This window comes from Lygodium microphyllum, chromosome 4, assembly GCF_053477565.2.
Source record: "Lygodium microphyllum isolate KBCC chromosome 4, Lygodium_microphyllum_v1.1.10, whole genome shotgun sequence".
Lineage (NCBI taxonomy): Eukaryota > Viridiplantae > Streptophyta > Polypodiopsida > Schizaeales > Lygodiaceae > Lygodium > Lygodium microphyllum.
In genome coordinates this window covers 160,381,030-160,398,038 of record NC_141138.1, presented here as the reverse complement: position 1 = coordinate 160,398,038, position 17,009 = coordinate 160,381,030, and the positions used below count along the sequence as shown (strand labels likewise).

At 38.5% G+C, this 17,009-nt stretch overlaps 1 protein-coding gene across 3 annotated transcripts in view; it reads right to left on the bottom strand.

Annotated features, from left to right (window-relative positions):
* Positions 1–211: 211 nt before the first annotated feature.
* KEA3 (K+ efflux antiporter 3) overlaps positions 212–17,009 on the bottom strand; it is a 126,744-nt gene continuing 109,946 nt past the window's right edge. For 2 of the 3 annotated variants that reach the window (XM_087676787.1, XM_087676789.1), the window contains exons 8-21: positions 15,442–15,510; positions 15,307–15,357; positions 15,088–15,201; positions 14,898–14,999; positions 14,662–14,796; positions 14,027–14,208; positions 13,710–13,851; positions 13,558–13,626; positions 13,371–13,472; positions 2,831–2,992; positions 2,660–2,749; positions 2,244–2,405; positions 1,567–2,121; positions 1,290–1,479 (exon numbers count right to left, since the gene is read on the bottom strand). In XM_087676787.1, the coding sequence (XP_087532913.1) occupies positions 1,621–2,121; positions 2,244–2,405; positions 2,660–2,749; positions 2,831–2,992; positions 13,371–13,472; positions 13,558–13,626; positions 13,710–13,851; positions 14,027–14,208; positions 14,662–14,796; positions 14,898–14,999; positions 15,088–15,201; positions 15,307–15,357; positions 15,442–15,510 (1,881 nt within the window). In that variant the 3' untranslated portion in view covers positions 1,290–1,479; positions 1,567–1,620. Of the gene's footprint in view, positions 1,020–1,289; positions 1,480–1,566; positions 2,122–2,243; positions 2,406–2,659; positions 2,750–2,830; positions 2,993–13,370; positions 13,473–13,557; positions 13,627–13,709; positions 13,852–14,026; positions 14,209–14,661; positions 14,797–14,897; positions 15,000–15,087; positions 15,202–15,306; positions 15,358–15,441; positions 15,511–17,009 lie in introns of those variants that run through there. The other variant, XM_087676788.1, reaches the window with a different exon arrangement.

Below are 17,009 nucleotides of genomic sequence, written 5' to 3'. Positions count from 1 at the left end.
GCTTAGCCCTGGAAGAGGGAGAGCAAGATGAAGTAGCCGTTATAGGCCACGAATAGGAACAGGAACAGCCAATTCCCGCGGCCATGAATAAAATCCAGGAACAACAAGGGCAAGGCCTCTTTCAATCTTTCTTGCACCCGTCTAAGGGTTAGTACAGACATGTCAATTGAGGTGAGAAAGTATTACTCTATTATATTGATTATAAGAACGTATAAATCTAGAAAAGTCTTCATGGAATGACTTGGATTTTAAATAGACAATCAAGTAGATCATATACGCATCCACTATAGATGCCTGTAGATGCCTGTTGGGATGGTTTGTCAATGCATGCTTCTTTAAACATATTGTTCACAACGGATTTGTAGCTTTGCCTCGCTTGTCCACAGGACATAGCTCTGCTGAAGTTTTACAAGATAGAAGCAGATACAGCAGGGGCAACAGGTCTTACCGTTCTCCAGGAGGGAAAAGCAGTACTAAACTTCAAGACAAGGCTTGTCACAAGAGAGTTTCCTTGCATGACTGTTCGAAGAACTATAGATTGTACTAATTAGCTTTTACCCTTCCCCATCAGGGCAAAGCTATAGTGACCTTCAACACAAGGCTCCCACAAGGAAATTTGTATGATCCTTCCAAGAACTACAGTTTGTACTAATTAGGAGTACTACACAAAGTTTACTCTTCAAATTGACATTCTAAGCACCCTTCGAATTTGGAGGACCGAGCTGTTGCATTGCTACTGATTTTATGGGTACTACTAACTAACAATATTTCTGTTAATGCGAATAAGATGAAGTCGAAGTTGGATCCTCCAACAGCCATTCTAAGGATCGTACCACTTCATCCTTTGAACTTGCTCCCAATAATGCAAGGTTTCCTGATCTACTTGTGCTTGTATGCGGTATGGCTATGGTTCTATGTTGTAGTTCTTGAGAAGAAGGCTGCTGTGATGGTTTGTCCTTTGTTTGTGTGTGCCCGAATGTTTGATTTGCATCGTGTGATACACTGTTTCATTCATAATCCTGGAGACACGGCATGGAAAGCATTTAATCATGGTCTGCAGTTATTAAAAATGTTAAAAATGTCATTTAAGAAAAGTGGATCACAAGCAGTTATTAGAAGAAAAGAAGTCTGCAGCCTTAAATTTAAAACAGGGATCTCTGTAGTACGCTGTGTGGAGCAAGTGCCTATAACCTCACTTCTCAAGTTAAGAAGACTTTTAACTGAAAGCACCACATAGCCGTTCGATGGCAGAAAGAATTAAAAAATGAAGCAGGTGCATGCACAGTAAAACCTTTGAAAGAATACATTTGCATGAATCAAAAAGCCACATTTTTTCTGGTAATATATCTTTGCTATATCAGCATGAGATCATTACACAGTGTGCTACATGATGCATTTGGCTGAAAAAATCCTGAAGATTGCAACAGCCGATAGAGAATGATTGAATGTAGGTTCTATTGCACAAGCATCAAATCCAAGCTGCAAAACAGTGTGAACTGGTTTAGGCACCATGCTTGTGTTAATGGAGAACTACAGATGAACACAGTATTACACAAAGCTGCATACCTTCAGAATCCTATACTTGCGCGATACGACTTTCGTTGCAACTCCTGCAAGAAGTCACGGCTTATCACAGTTGCTCATGTACTCGACAGTCTCATCAATATCATCTCCCATTACTGCAGTAGCCTCTTCGTAATCACCAAAATCATCATTGCTGATCAATGCACACCATGTTACCCCTCGCTCATCCTCATCCAAGTTTAATTCAGTCTTGGAATTTTTGTCATAATTGGAAAAGTTCATTCTTTGATGCCATGCCAGCTTAACTGTTTCTGTGTTGGACTGGGTGAGCGTAGTTGATACTGGAGCTGGTTCAATATGAACTTCTGGCTTCCCTTGGGTGTCTGCAAGACTCTGTGAATGTTGGCAAAGTGAATTTGAGGCATGTTCTACTAAGCTACCATTGGATTCCACTGAGGTGCCTGCGGAGTCATCAGCTGCAACTGCCTCTGTTTCAGTCCTGGTATCATCCTTTTCTGTCCCTTCAGAAAGGAGAGCTCTACTCCTTTCAGCAGCTTTCTTTTGCATTTGAGCATCCCAGGTCTGCTTAACTTTGGCCTACCGACATATGCAGAAGCAATCAGCAAACATGGATGTTAGAAGCAAGAAAGAAGAATAAAGGGTTTGACAGTTTGTTACAACTCTACAACTGTTATTCCTGTATTTCAATGCAATCTGACCTGAAAGGATGACAGCCAATCATCATCTTTCTCCTCTTGCTTTTCAAGTGCTACTCTTGCACGAAGTTCCATTGATTCTCTCATGATACGAGTTAAGAAGCTTACATCATCAGACAGTACACCCAATCCTCGTAGAAGAACAGACCCTAGCTGTAAACTGGTCTGAAAAGATGATCAAAATTTGTTGTGCAATCAAGTTAGACACAGTGTGCAAGGTTTGAAAGGAAAGTGGAGTTACTGTGTTTCCTTGTTTTAAAGCTACTCGATTGAGATGTTCAGAACAATCAAATGTAGCTCTCATCCCAAATGAATATACTTTCACAAGTGGTAAAAAGATAACTAGTTGAGACTTGGTGAGATCTGGAAGGTATTGTGTTGTAATTCCACACTAAACACAAACTAGGTTCATTCACTACCTCTGTATTTTCCAATATAGCATCTGTAGCCCCTGCAGCCTTGAGCTCAAGCAGATGTGCAAGGTCTTGTGCACGAGCATATATTGGTACCTGCTATGTTGCAGTAAATTGTAGGGTTAAACTGGAAATCCACAACGTCACATTACATAACTTGACATTCTACATGCTTACCCCAGGGAAAGATAGACGTAATCTTTCCACAGCTTGCACTGATTTTTGCCTAACAGTGTACATGACCATAACTGCCTTTGGCATATTGATTCCTGCTGTTTGCAGCACTTCAGGCCTTGAGCCATCTCCATAAAGCACTGGAAATCCTAGTTTTCTAGCAGCCTGGTTCATTCAAAAATTTGGTTAAAGTTGCTTATTTCTATTATAGAAATAAAAATGAAGAAGACACCTCTCTAGGGTGGATCACTCCTATTAAAGGTTTCAGCTATATTCTCTTGAGGGTGCTTTCAAAACAGTGAAGCACTTTACACTGACAGAACTACATCGAAGAACTACATTAAAGATTAGTTGTTGGACTGTGAGGAGCAAAGTCCGACTCAAGCAGATACTGTAACAAGAATTGAGGAATGAACTACCTTATCTGACGGTTTCCCCATTTTCTATATATACACATGAGTTGGATTGCACCTATGTAAGGGGTGATTAATCCGTTTTTGAAGTGCAAAGGTTTCTCTGTTAGCAATTCCCAGATCCAGAGCAGTGGTCTGCCTTCTCTTGCAAGGAGAGAGTCTTTTTTTTCCATTTAAAAAAACTGAGTCTTACTCAAATGAGAAATTTGAAAAAACCGTAAAAGATCTAGTTAAAATTAACATATAATTTTTAATTGAAATAAACTATAATTTTGATAACCCTAGCTCTGGGCATAGAGACCATTGCATTGGCTTTGTAACCAGCCTTCCTTCCGTGGATGGGTGGTAATTCCCTGATTACAACCTAGTTATAGCAGTAACATTTATTACAAAATTGAGAAATGCAAATTAACTTAACAATCTTGGACAATGGACACCCTGTTCGCCCCAAATTTGGCGCCCTTTTCGATATTTATTTATCTTAATTGAAGAAGAAATTGATGTACACTGGGATTCTCCCAATCCCTTTCGGTATTCCAACTTTCCTTGTTGTCCAAAATGACCAGCAAGTTTTCAATCTGATCTGCCCCTTGATTCAGGCAATCAATTAGCCTTCACCCGCTTTGATGGAGATAAAAAATGCCCCAAATTCATTGATTTGCTGGTCCCTCCACTTGAATTTGACTAAAAACAGCTTTAGCCCTGTCGAATCCAAGTCTTGGAACTTCCAATTTTTGGCTGCTTCTCGGGGCTATTGCTAAACTCTTAATTTTGTTGCAAATTAGAGTTTATAGAAGAGAAATCTAAAACTTCTCAGCCTTTGGTGATCTCAATGCTATAAACTTTAGAGCAAGGCTGGGAGATAAGAGATAATGTTGAGGAGAGAGAAAATTCAGACTTTCTTCACGAAGAACTAAAGAAAATTTGTCATTTACTGCTGCTGCCTTGTCTCAACAGCTTATAGATACAAAGAATTGAAGAAAATCAGTCATTTATTGCTGTTGCCCTGTCTCAACAGGCTGTAGATGATGTCACCTAGTGTTGATTGGTCTTCTCTTTTCCTTGGCTATCTCAAAGGTCCTCCAATGGCTACAAATCAGACCAGCAACATCTTCTCTCTCTCTCTCTCTCTCTCTCTCTTTCTCTTGTAGGCTAAATATACTAAAATGCCTCTCTTAAATCTCTGAAGACGTTTTTTAGTCTTGCATGGGCATTTTTGACAAGTGGCAACCTTCCCAAATGATTTTTTCAGCATTATCCATAACTAAATATTAATTTTTAGTCTTCAAATTGAAAAATAATTTAATAATTATTTTGGAGCCTTGAAAAATAATATGATTGGCCAATAATTAAATTGGCTACGGAACTTCCATTTCCGCATGTCTCTGCACCATATTTGACCATCAGATTGGGGTTAGTATTATTAAATACCACTTCTTTAGTGTCACCCACTGACACTTATGGTCAAATGAATGACCTGGGCCAACAATTGGTACCAAATACCACCAAATACTTGTGCAGCATAACTTATAACAACTTTTGCCTTTGACATCTTGTACAGGTCTATTGTCTTGTAAAACAATAGGAAGAGGAGGAAATTTAAGAGATTTGATAACGAAGTGAAGAATGATGGTGGAGAGAATTGTGATAAACTTTCGGCTATCTTCAGTTGTTATACATAAGTTTACAGTAAGGAAATTTGATCTAGAATGAGATAAAATGAGCTCTTTTCATAGAAGAAAGGTAGACTTTGTACAAAGAGAGAAAATGGAGTAGCACAAGACAAGTATCTAGCTAGTCATGAAGTGGGATAAGTGGTGGAACCATAGTGACAGGAACGGTCAGAACGGCTCCTCGGGATGCCGAATTGCCATTTCTGTCGGTTTAGAGTTAGGGTTTCTGCCGTTTCCATGGAAAAATGTATCTTATATCTTCTCATGATGCATCAGGATAGGACAACAAGTGCTATCATCTAGGAATACTATCCACATATTTCAATTTTATATTCTATGGCTCATTGCTTGAATAACCTATTCAAGGATATTGGTACCTTGTCATGCATTGCATCGATCATAGAGCAAGGATGTCAAATTATTGGCTCTATTTTGAACCACCAGTTTCTTCACTACCAATTCTCTCTGAGATCGAAGAAGATACTTTTAAAATACTCTAACACTAGGTTTTCCTTTAGCTTCTTGATGCTAAGCAGGTTAAGAGAATGCAGTGGTGCCTTGAGGTAGTTATTTCTTGGTGATGAGTTTACCTCATCACATTGGCAGATACTTCTATAGGTATCTTATGCTTGAAGAAAGCAAACAACTCAGCTTTTTGAAATGATGTAAAGCAGATAGATGCTATGATAGCACCTATTATGCATTTATTGAGAGTTATGGATGCCATGCATCATTACACTGGCAAGATACACAAGGCTATGGAAGGTTGAATGAAAAGTTCAAAGAGTTGGTACTAGATGATGAAGCATATGAGGAGATACGACATTTAGTTGAGACGAGATGAAACTCCTATAGCTCACCCATGCATATAGCTGCATTTTTTGTAGAACTTGAGTTCCAAGGCTAGGGCCAAGAGAATGACACTAAGGTTATGGATGTATGGAGACTTATATTGTCTCATCTAGTGCCTAATTATGGTACTAGACAAATGATCAGAGATCACCCTTCATGTTATAGGACAAAAGATCAGAGATCAGCCTTCTTTTGGTTGTGGGAATGCACAGGAGGATCACTGTAAGTTTGGGGCAACTTTGTGGCACTATGGTTTGAATGGTCTGAAGTTGTAGTAGCTAGCCATCCTTTTTTGAGTCAATGAGTTAGCTCCTCTCGTTTGGAGTAATTGTGGAGTACATACACTCACATTGCTTTAAAAAAGAGAAACCGTCTTGGTGTGGAGAGGACAAACGATCTGGTATTTGTTACTACTAATTTAAGAATGTTATGTAATAGTATGACAACAAAGCCCAATCTATTCACAGAGTGGGAAATGTAGCAAGAAAAGAAGACATATATTGATGTTGAGGGAGATGCCGCAATTCATGGTACACATGATCATGAGGCTGGCACTTTTGGAGCAACTAGAGAAGCCTTAGATCATGATGATACTTGGGCCATTATGCCATGCCGGCATTATATTTATACTTGTAGTCTTATAGTTGCCCTTTGGGCTATTTTTCGCATGCCACATTTTGCTTTATCATTCTATAGATTGGACTTTATGTTTGTAGAATTTTCAAGTTTTTTGACATGTTCTAAGTTCTTTCAGCTTAGTTTATTGCTCATTATTTTATAGTATATGTTTTATGCAGTTTATAATCGACTAGCTCGACTCTAAAGCCTTGAAAGTTGTAATTCAATTTATAGTGACTAGTTTTAGAATAATGCGTGATTTCTTTGAAGTTAATATGATTTGTACTTGTGGATTATATACCTTGGCTTTAACACTTCATATGAATTATGAGCGAAATATTAAAAATTTTAATGAATTTTATTTTTTTAATGTTGTTCATGTTTCCACATCTCCATTCCCTAGGTTTGGCATCCTCGTCATTGTCTCCCTTCCTATTCCCCGTTTCATGTTTATATGGATGGGACCCTTGGAAGCTTGAACAATAAGTATCCTAACACTTCTCTTTTCTCTATCTTTACTTTTCAGCTAAGAACATTGAAGAATAAAAACAATTAAGTTTTGTAAGAACTATCAAAACACAAACTTTCTATTTTTTGAACATATTTTCTATTTCAAGGATTAGCATTTTTGGACCAATTTGACGCTCTTAAAATTTAGGGACTTCCTAAAATTTAGAAATTTTCTAAACTTTAGGGATTCCCCAATACGATATTATATGAACGATCTTTTTTAATACATTACAAAAACAATCCTAGAATCCTTATGTGAGTTTTCTTTGTAAAGATACATGCATTTTAGACTTTTAGCCTACATATGCACGTTGCAAAAAAATTTCATGATCATACCATCTAGTTAACTATAACTATCTATTATGCTTGTTCCCTTTGCATACGACCATGAAAAAAGCAAATTTTAATAGAAGTAGAAGTCATCTAGTAATGCGGCCTAGACTAAAAGGCTTCTTCACCGAATATAGTACTTGACGGTTTACAAAGAATGTGAATGGGATAGCCAACTAGTATTGAAACTTCTTGACAACATACACCATTGCTAATCCTTCCCGTCCTATCACAGAGTAGCTCATTTTGTCTTTGGCGATCTGTTTGCTAGTAAAGCTCACTGGGAAGTCTATATTATGCTCATGGGTTGGGACAACATAGATTCAACTAGATTTTGGATATATGGATATGCACATGGAAAGTGATTGTCCAATCTAGGGCTTGTAAATAAATGCGGTCATGAGAGTATTTTTCAAAGCTTCGTATGAAGTCTAGCATTCCTTTGTCCATTCCCAAATAATTAGCAGCTTGTAAAGAGGTGCTATGAAAGCATAGTTTAGTACAAAGCAACAATAGTAACAAGTATGTTTGAGGAAACATTGGATGACTTTGTGGCTGGTGAATAGTGGAAGATCCATTATTACCTCAATCTTGGTTATATCTCTTGCAATGCCATTCCTAGATACTACATGGTCCAGAGTGATGTTGTATTTAACCTAGAATTAACACTTCAAGGATACTTTGAGGGATTCAAAGACAAGTGGCACTACTGACATTGCTTGAAGACTAGTCGAAGCTTTTAAAGTATTGGTCCTAGCTAAATTGGACATAGAGGTCATCCACAAATATTTCAAGGCAACATCTTAGTATATCCTTGAAAATAGTACATACAAGTCTTTGGAAAGTGGTGGTGCATTTGTAAAGCCAAAAGGTACAACAATCTAGGCAAACACCCTTCATTCGGTGGCAAAGATAGTCTTGAGTCAATCATCTAAGTGCACTTGTTCATGGTTATAGCCTGAAAAACCATATAAAAAGTTATAAGCTTTCTTTCTTGGCACACACTTACTCATATGGCCTATATACAGTAGTGGATGATGGTCTCTTTTAACTACAGAATTTAGTTTCTTGTAGTTAATGCATACTTGAAATTTTCTATTTTTCTTGAGTACCACAATGATGCCTAATACCCAATCTATATGCTAAATCTCATAAATGAATCTTGCTTTTTGTAGTTTCTCCAGCTCTTCTTACACATTATTGTATATATAGTATGGATTCATGGGGTAGGGAATTCTATTTAGTAAGTTTGGCATCCAATTTCGAATAGCATGTATCAGTACCTAAGAGGATATACCCTTGAGGTCAGAGCAATTCTAGACAAATATATCATAATACTCCTTGAGTAGATCGAGTAGTCGTTCAACTTTTGCATTGTGGTCCTCAACTACGTAGATCGATTTAGGGGTTTCCCTTGATTGAGCAAGGTTGACCTCCTTGATCTTCTCAATGGGTTTGTTGGCTTGCCCTTTCCTTTTTGCACCAAGTAACATAATGACCTCGTCTCCTTTTTTAATTTGATAAAAAAAATTGGGAGATCGCGTGGCTTCTTCTTGCTCTTTGGTTCTAACTTATTTTTAGGTGCGATGTTTTTAAGGTATTTACACTAGAGATGAATCAGGAGTTTTGTTCCGGCCTTGCGTGACATGGATGGTGTTGGTATTTCAAGGTTTGAATTGTCGCTCCCATCCATAATTAAGCTGGTGTTTTTTGTTGGTGGAGCATCAAAGGTAGGGTCATATTCCTTGTTGGCCAAGAGTATTCTGAAATTGGGAAGCAATTTGATGGATTGATATTCCATTTGCTTGTAGTCTAATACCTCTAGGTGTTCCAACCACTCAAGTTTGGATTTAAGTCTAACTACACTCGTATCGCTAAGCAAATCTTTTGTATGTGAGGGCTTAGGATCAGCCCAGATCTTCTCTATAATTCAACCATCGGTATCATAGTTGACAGAGTTGGTGTTTATGTCATCATCTTCATCATCCATAGATTTGTCACTTTTGTCCTCAATGTCAATCCCTTGCTTATGCATTAGGGAGACGAAGAGATCATTGTGATAGTTGAACATGACTTGATGGAGAGGTTCATTCATTGCCAAGTGGGACTGTTGAGTACCTCTTTGAAGATTAGGAGATTGGATTCGAGCTGTTATGTGCATGCTCTTGATGAACCTCAAGTTCAGCATCTTGCTGAATATTCAGATCAGCCATAGGCTGAATTTTTGCATTGTTTAATGGAGCAATTGGCTAAACATTTTGTTAATTTAATGAAATTCCAACTGTATCACCAAAAGAAATAGGCTGCAGCCCTTCAAACACATTATTTGTAGCCTGATATATGTCAAAAGCAGCAAGAGATAATTCTGATTTTTCATCAAAAATCACATCCCTATTGACAAAGACTTTTTGGGAAATAGAATCATATAATCTATACCCTTTGCTTTCATTGTTGTATCGCACAAATATGCACTTGACAGCCATAAACCTTTAGTTGGTCACTTTTGTGCTTTTGGGTGTCTACCAAATGAAGAAAGGTAAGAAAGGTAAGTAGCTGTCGAGAAATTCTCATTGTGAGATTCATATGAAAGACTAAATAAGAAGGTGGCAAGGAATAATACTCATCTGTGCATCAGAATAACACTCATCTACATTCATCAATTGCTTATGCAAGTCCTGAATTTTGTTAAGATGATCCTGCATACCATCACCTTCATCCATCTTCACATTTTCAAGCTCATTTTTCAAGAAAGAAATACATGTCTCATTTTTTCTAGCAAACATTTGCTCAAGTGTAAGCTATGCTACTCATGAAGAAGTAACAAACCATATATGTGGGATTATGGACCACTAAACTGCCAATGCAATAAGTAACAATGCTTGGGCATCCCGAGTGTCCCAAGCCTTCTGCGCAACTATTATTTGGGGCAGTGGCTGAGTTGGAACTAGCCTCTGACCACGTCCTCCTTGGGGAGGAGTTGCAAGAGCCACAACTCCAGGATTGACTTCTTCGCCACTAACATACTCTCAAAGATTTTTGGCAACGAGCACATTCTTTATCATGGAGGACCATAGAGAATAGCTATTGCCATCCAATCTATCCTCTTTAGATACATAAGTGAATACATCACTCTGTCCTTGATTGGCCATGATAAATGTCACTCTTCCAAAAGGCACAAGAGCAATAACCAAAGCTGGATTAACCTGGAAATCTACAAATTTCTAGAAATTACAGCAAACACCAAGCTATAATTAACAAAACTCTGTCACACTTGATCACTATTGTCCCAATGTGCTGAAATATTTACAGATTTCAATAAGTAGCATGTTACTCAATGCAAGAACAGTGCTCAACAGCACTGAAAACACAAAAGCCCCAAAATTTGACCATCCAATGTCCACAATTTCAATCAATTTCAGACTGAAACTTCAGCACATATAGCAATGCCAAACATGCAAAAGCCCCAAATTTTTTAATCCAAATTCCATGAAATTTCTGCAATTTGTATCGCAATTTCTATCCAAAAGCACTTATTGAAGTAGAAATGCACCTTTCCTCCTAGAAGCCCCCCTGCTGTAGCTCTGATTTTTCAAATGAAATGATAAAATATACTTGTGACAGCCGAAGATGAGCCGAACATGAGTTGTGGTTGCTGAAAATGCAGGTGAGACTTCCCAGGCTGGTGATGGAGCTGTTAGTGCACAGGCAAACTTGGCAGAGCAAAGCAGAACAAGGGGCAGTGCAACTGGACAGGGAGGTGCTGCTGAATAGGGTGGCACTGCAGGGTGGTGCAGGGTTGGTAAGCCTGCTAGCAGACAAGGCTAGGTAGGTGTTGGTTGGCCATAGGTGCCAGCTCTTGGAGAGCTGAAAAGGAGCTGGACCGGGCGAACCTAATTAGGCTAACGAGAGTGTTGCAGCTGATGGAGGCTAGCTTGACGAACCTCGAGCTCTGATACCAAATGTTGAAGATAGAGATGGCAGGTCTAAGCTGAGTACACAGAGTGAACAATAGAGAGGGAGTGAAAGTGTAGATACAGTTTGACATACGATTAGATTCAAAGTGTGTAAGTGAAAGTACAAAAGTACAACCCTTAGACTTTAGGGTTGTATAAGTGCCTTAAGGTCGTGACCGAACTGTGTAACATAAATACACAAATAAAAAGTAATATGACTGGAGGAGAAAACTTCTCTTACGGAGAGTAAAAAGTGCCCCAATGTCCTATTGTGGATCATCGACACTCCTATGTGAGGGTAGGCATGAGTAAAACCCAACACCCAAAGCATTAAGCATTCACAATTAGTGCGTGTGTGTTGGCTGTTGAGGTAAAGACCAATGGCCAATAGTTAGGTGGGCACCCCTTGTATATACACACATTGTACAATCATATATAAGTAAAGATAACAAAAAATAAGGGTACCAATCATTTTGTACTCACATAACTCTCTTGTGTTCTTGTCTCTCTCAACCCTCTTACACTCCATAGTTTATATCGCACATTCCACCATTGATTTCCTCTCAATTGGTATTAGAGTGATGTTTGATATTCGTGAGAGCTCATGCTTGAAGTGCGGAGCATGAGGAGTGAAGCTTTGTTGCGAAGGTTGAAGATTCGAGCTTCTTCTTCGACATTGATACTTACTATCTACACATTGATAGAGGTACAATTCTCATAGCTGGGATCTAGTTCTAAGTCAAGCATGTACTCAATTTGGGCTTGCAGGCCCATTTTGGAATTGATTTGGGAAACCGTTAGTGGCTGGCAGTGATACAAAACAACTTGGCTTTGGATACTCAGAAAGAGGGTTTGGATGCTTAAAGAGATTGAGCAACATTCAAGCCTTTCAAGAGGAGAGAAATCAACATTCTCTTCCATTTTTTTTCTCTCAAATGTATGCAAGTAGAGAAAAAAATTTAAAATACATTTCAAGAATTCAATTTGGAGCCATTCTATCCATTTTGAGTGGATATAGAGCATGTTATAGAAGTAGTGGACAACTACGGAAGCTTGGCAACACTCGTGTATTTTGGCCATAACTTTTGCATACGATATCAAATGGAGGTATTCTATAGCTCAAAACAAAGAGCACGACAAGAACTACGAATTTGAGCAATTATAAATTTGATTTTGTGTAATTTTCAATTCTCTATTTTACACAACAGAACAATTCTAGTTTGGATAACTCAAGCCAAAAAGTGAGAGAAATCTCTAAGAGTTGTAGGCATATTGTAAACAACCAAAAGTATCTGTCAAATGTAGAATAAGGGAATCTCACTCAGATAAGTAGACAATCTGTCCAGAAAATAATGAACTGAAGGGCTGAACCATAGAATATGAGGGACTATATCCAAAGGTGCAGTACATTGTTGACATGCTGAAGTGCTAATGCCCCTCTTCGCAAGAACAACAGAAAACAACACACACACTAGACATCTCCAAAAGGAAAGCCAGATTGGTATAAAGGCAGCTTATGTTTCCATATACAAAGTAAGATTTCCCTCGAACATGTTGAAGACTAGCATGATCGTTAATCCAAGGCGAAGGAAGAATATGCTTATAAATTTTTGGCAGTGGCCAACAACAAAGGTTAAAGGCAAGCATTTGATAAAGAATGCTGCAAACTCCAATCAACAAAGTTGCACTGAGAATAAGTTGAAAACTCATGATAAGATCTCTAATTTTCCTCCAAACAGGCCTCTAGAGCATGCTCAAATGATAACAAGTAGAGGTAACAACAAATGAACATATCCCAGATCGCCCATTTCTTGGTTCCTGGAAAGCAAGAGGTAAATCAAACATCCTAGGTGTCCATTTCAAATCAACCAAACTTTGTTTCCAACAGCGAACAAGCTGTGTGGATAAAGGACAGCCATTATTTTTACCCTCAAAGAAACCACACTGACATATTTTCGTTTCTGTGAAACCAATGTTCCAACTATGATGCTACCAAGAAAGTGAGCATTAGGGAAAATGTATCAGAAACATTGGGAAAACACACAATGTAGAAAGCAAACATGTCCAGGAAGAACATAAGCCTATCAAAAACAATGTGCAAAAAGAGAATACTGATCATGATCAATATCATGAAGTTGTAAATAATATCACTCAAACACAAACACACGGAGGCATGAATAGGATGTTATAGTACCTTGACTCTAGCAGGATCAAGTTCAAAAGCTATAAATTTCCATCCAGCAGAGTCTCCTCCAAGTCCACTAGCCAAAGGAGTTGACAAGAAGTTTGCCAGCACCTACAAAACAACAGAATATTCCTTAATATTCACATAGTAAATCACAGTACCCTTCTGTGCATGTTGGGAAAACTGATCCAAGTACCTGGCCCATTTGTCCAAACCCAATGATCACAACAGGTTCATTCACCTCAAAGTTCTCAACAACCATTTCCTGCTTGTGTGTACAGCTACACATTTCAGTCAAATCATTCATTCCATGATTTGTTGCAGTCAATGCGTTTGAACATTACTTACATTTTCTTGAGGTACATCAAAGCGTGCTTCTATAAATTCAGCCAGTTTTTGGCCAACCTCATTAAGAAAAGGTGTCAAAGACATGGAGAGAACAACAACTATAATTAGTAGCCTGTTCAACTCCAAAGGAAGAACTCCTAATCTGCAAAAGTCAAATTTGCAGTGTGTTAGCCATGACATCAAAATTCTAACCCAAAGTTCTGCATGATTTAATGGATGCAACTCAACAAAAATCTGATGTCAACTGTTCATTTGCTAGAGCTTGATGTGTCCCAAGCTTCAAACATATCATATTGAACTAGCAAGGTACAAGGCACCTGTTAGCAAGGGAAAACACAACAAATGCAAACTCTCCTCCCTGAGACAGCAGCAGCCCGATCCGAACACTCTCTGGTAAAGTCAACCCAACAGAAGGCCCTATTGCTGTTATAATTGCTGTCTTTATGGCAATGAGCCCTCCTAGAAGGGTCAATACATTTGGCCATTCTCGTAATAAGAGCTGGGAAAACAGAGCGACTGATCAGCTTGATGTCCATAAGTGAAGCAACAAAATTCTTATTCACAAAATAAGTGGCTTAAAAAAGCAGCTACTGGACATGGCTTTGGTGTGTAATTTTGAACTCATCCCTCTGTTTTAACATCTTACAAAAGACTCACTGGTGATTCTACCTTTTAAATATTTCGTATTTTCATCATCTGACCATCCTATTATATTATAAAGACGACTGGTGACATTTAAAACCGCTAGCCTTCTATTCCTATAAAACGTTTCGACTTCCCACATACCGTTAGATTTCTATTAAGAATCAACCAGACAATAAAAGTTTCAATACACAAGTAATGAGACCTATGCTGCCTGGACAGGCATCCAAAAAAGAACTTGCAGTTTGCTGGACTCTTAAGATATAAATAGATAAACTGACCTACTGTATATTAAACATAATGAAGAGACCTGAATATCAATTGAAGTTCCCGTTGTCACAAAAAACAATCCAAGCAACAGTCCCCTGAAAGGCCTAATTTCAGCTTCAATTTGTGTTCGAAAATTGGTTTCTGCCAGCAATGCACCAGCAAGAAAAGCCCCCAGCTGCAAAAATAAAATTGCATGTTACTGCTCATGCATGTAAAGATGACCTGTCTAAGGTTCTAATCTTTTCAGTAGATAGATTGCTCATCCAAGTGCCATACTGTATCACTAAATCCAAGTTTTTGTGTGACTAGAGATGTCCCAGTGACTGTCAAGAGACAAAGAGCATTGAATGCTTCTGCACTCCTAGAATCAGCTACAACCTGCACCATAGTATTGTTAATTCCCAAAGCTTCCCAGATAGTACATGGATAATAAAGTAATGCAATGAACAAGCCCACAATCTCACACCTCGAATATACGACGGATAAACACTTGGCCACCAAGAGAAAGGAGACCCAGCCCACCAAGAGCCTTAAGACTTTCAGCTGCCAGGAGGGGCCAGACACTCTCTTTTCCCAATGTCTGCATAGCAAGTGCTAAAAGGTTGGGTTTTATCACTTGGACTAAGCTAGATCAAACAGAGGTGACAAAATACTCATGTATAACACCTTCAGATCAGTGACATACCCCACTCTCGAGTATTGGCAGAATAACTAGCAAAGGGACTACTGCAATATCCTGCAGACTCAATACAGGAAGATGTTAGAAGCAAATCAAAGATGCACACCCGTCATCTAATACCAAATCGAAGGTAGTGATTGCCTGAAACAGTAGAATTCCAAGTGTAGCTGAGCCAAAACGAGTTGGAAGCTCCCCTTTCTCTGCAAGGAGCTGAAAATTTTGTCACACCAGTGCAAGTCAGGAATCTGATGATTTACAGAAAAGTGTTTACGACATCTTCTTAAGACTGAATATTCCAAATAACCCGATTTGTCTAGAAGACCAACTGTATTTCAATTGTTCTAGCTGACAATATCAAGGATCACAGAAAATCCTTGTACAGACATAGATTGTTACACATTTGAAATGTTTAGAGAAATCATTTTGAACTCTACTCCAATGAGGTTTTCTCCAATATATATTATAGACGATTTTCTAGATGTGTGCACAAGATCTGTAGCTCCCATTACACTCTTTCAAAGAGTGTACATGCAAGATTTAACCATCAATGGACATTGGTGTGCAGTGCATGTGCAGGGCTATTTCCCTACATAAAGATCTACATAAATCTTACATCAGTATGCCTACTGGGATTACTTGCTGTGCTGAGTTTAGATAATGCTTTGATTCCATGCTGTACTGCCAGATGGTCAGTACTATGCAACAGAAGCCAAGACAATAAGTTTGGCTGTCCATTTAAGCAAGCCCAGGGTAAGCATGGATATGTTCTTAATGCACTTTAGGGTATTTTGGTTTATTCTGATGGCACAAAGGTGGGGGGTGCAGCAGAGAGGAGGCAGATTACTTTTGTTGCGTCTGAGAAAACCTCATTACATTGTGAAGTTTAATAATTGTCCCACAGAATGATGCAACGAACTCATAAATTAAATGTACAAATTTTATCATTGTCAAATACCCTGTTTCCCCTCCCTCGAACCTTTGGCCTTTTTACAAATAGCTTAACTGTTGGCTTTTTTATAAATACCTTGATTTTCAAGATTGCTCAGCATAGTAGCATACAGACTTCATATCCATAACTTGTCATTTGCTAAGTTCTTTTCTCATTGCTAGTAGGTTTTGAGATGTTTGGTGGGAGGCACAGGCCATCAAGTTTCCTCCTAACAGCAAGATCTACTCCTGCTACTGTGGCCCTCAGTGTTGTCCCCTGCATGGATTGCCTAATGCTTGATTGGATGTTCTGTGTACTTACATGAAACACTGGATCTATGTTACTAGCCGAAGTTGAGCTTGTAAGCCCTTTCACCTATCTTCTTAAGTATTGTCAATGGACCCTAATACCTACGACACTCAGAAGACGGCTTGAGATATTATCCCATTTTCATGGTTTCAGATTGTTTACACACCCTCAAATACAATTGTTTTCCTTCCTCAGATGCAAGAGGTCTTCTATGTGGGTCAGCATAGGCTATGGCTCTATCTTGTGTCTCCCTAATGTTGCTTTGTGCAAGTTTTAGCAGTTCATTCCTATCCTTTAAGAAGACTTTTGTTGCCTGAACAAAGTTCTCCTCTTACAATTTCACATAAAGGAACTATATGTGGTAGAAGAGTACCTGGCAATGTTGTATGCAACCTCTACTATAGGTAAGTACTCTTCCCAATCAGTTTGCGTTTTACCTATATATGCACAAAGTATATCTTTTTGGATTTGG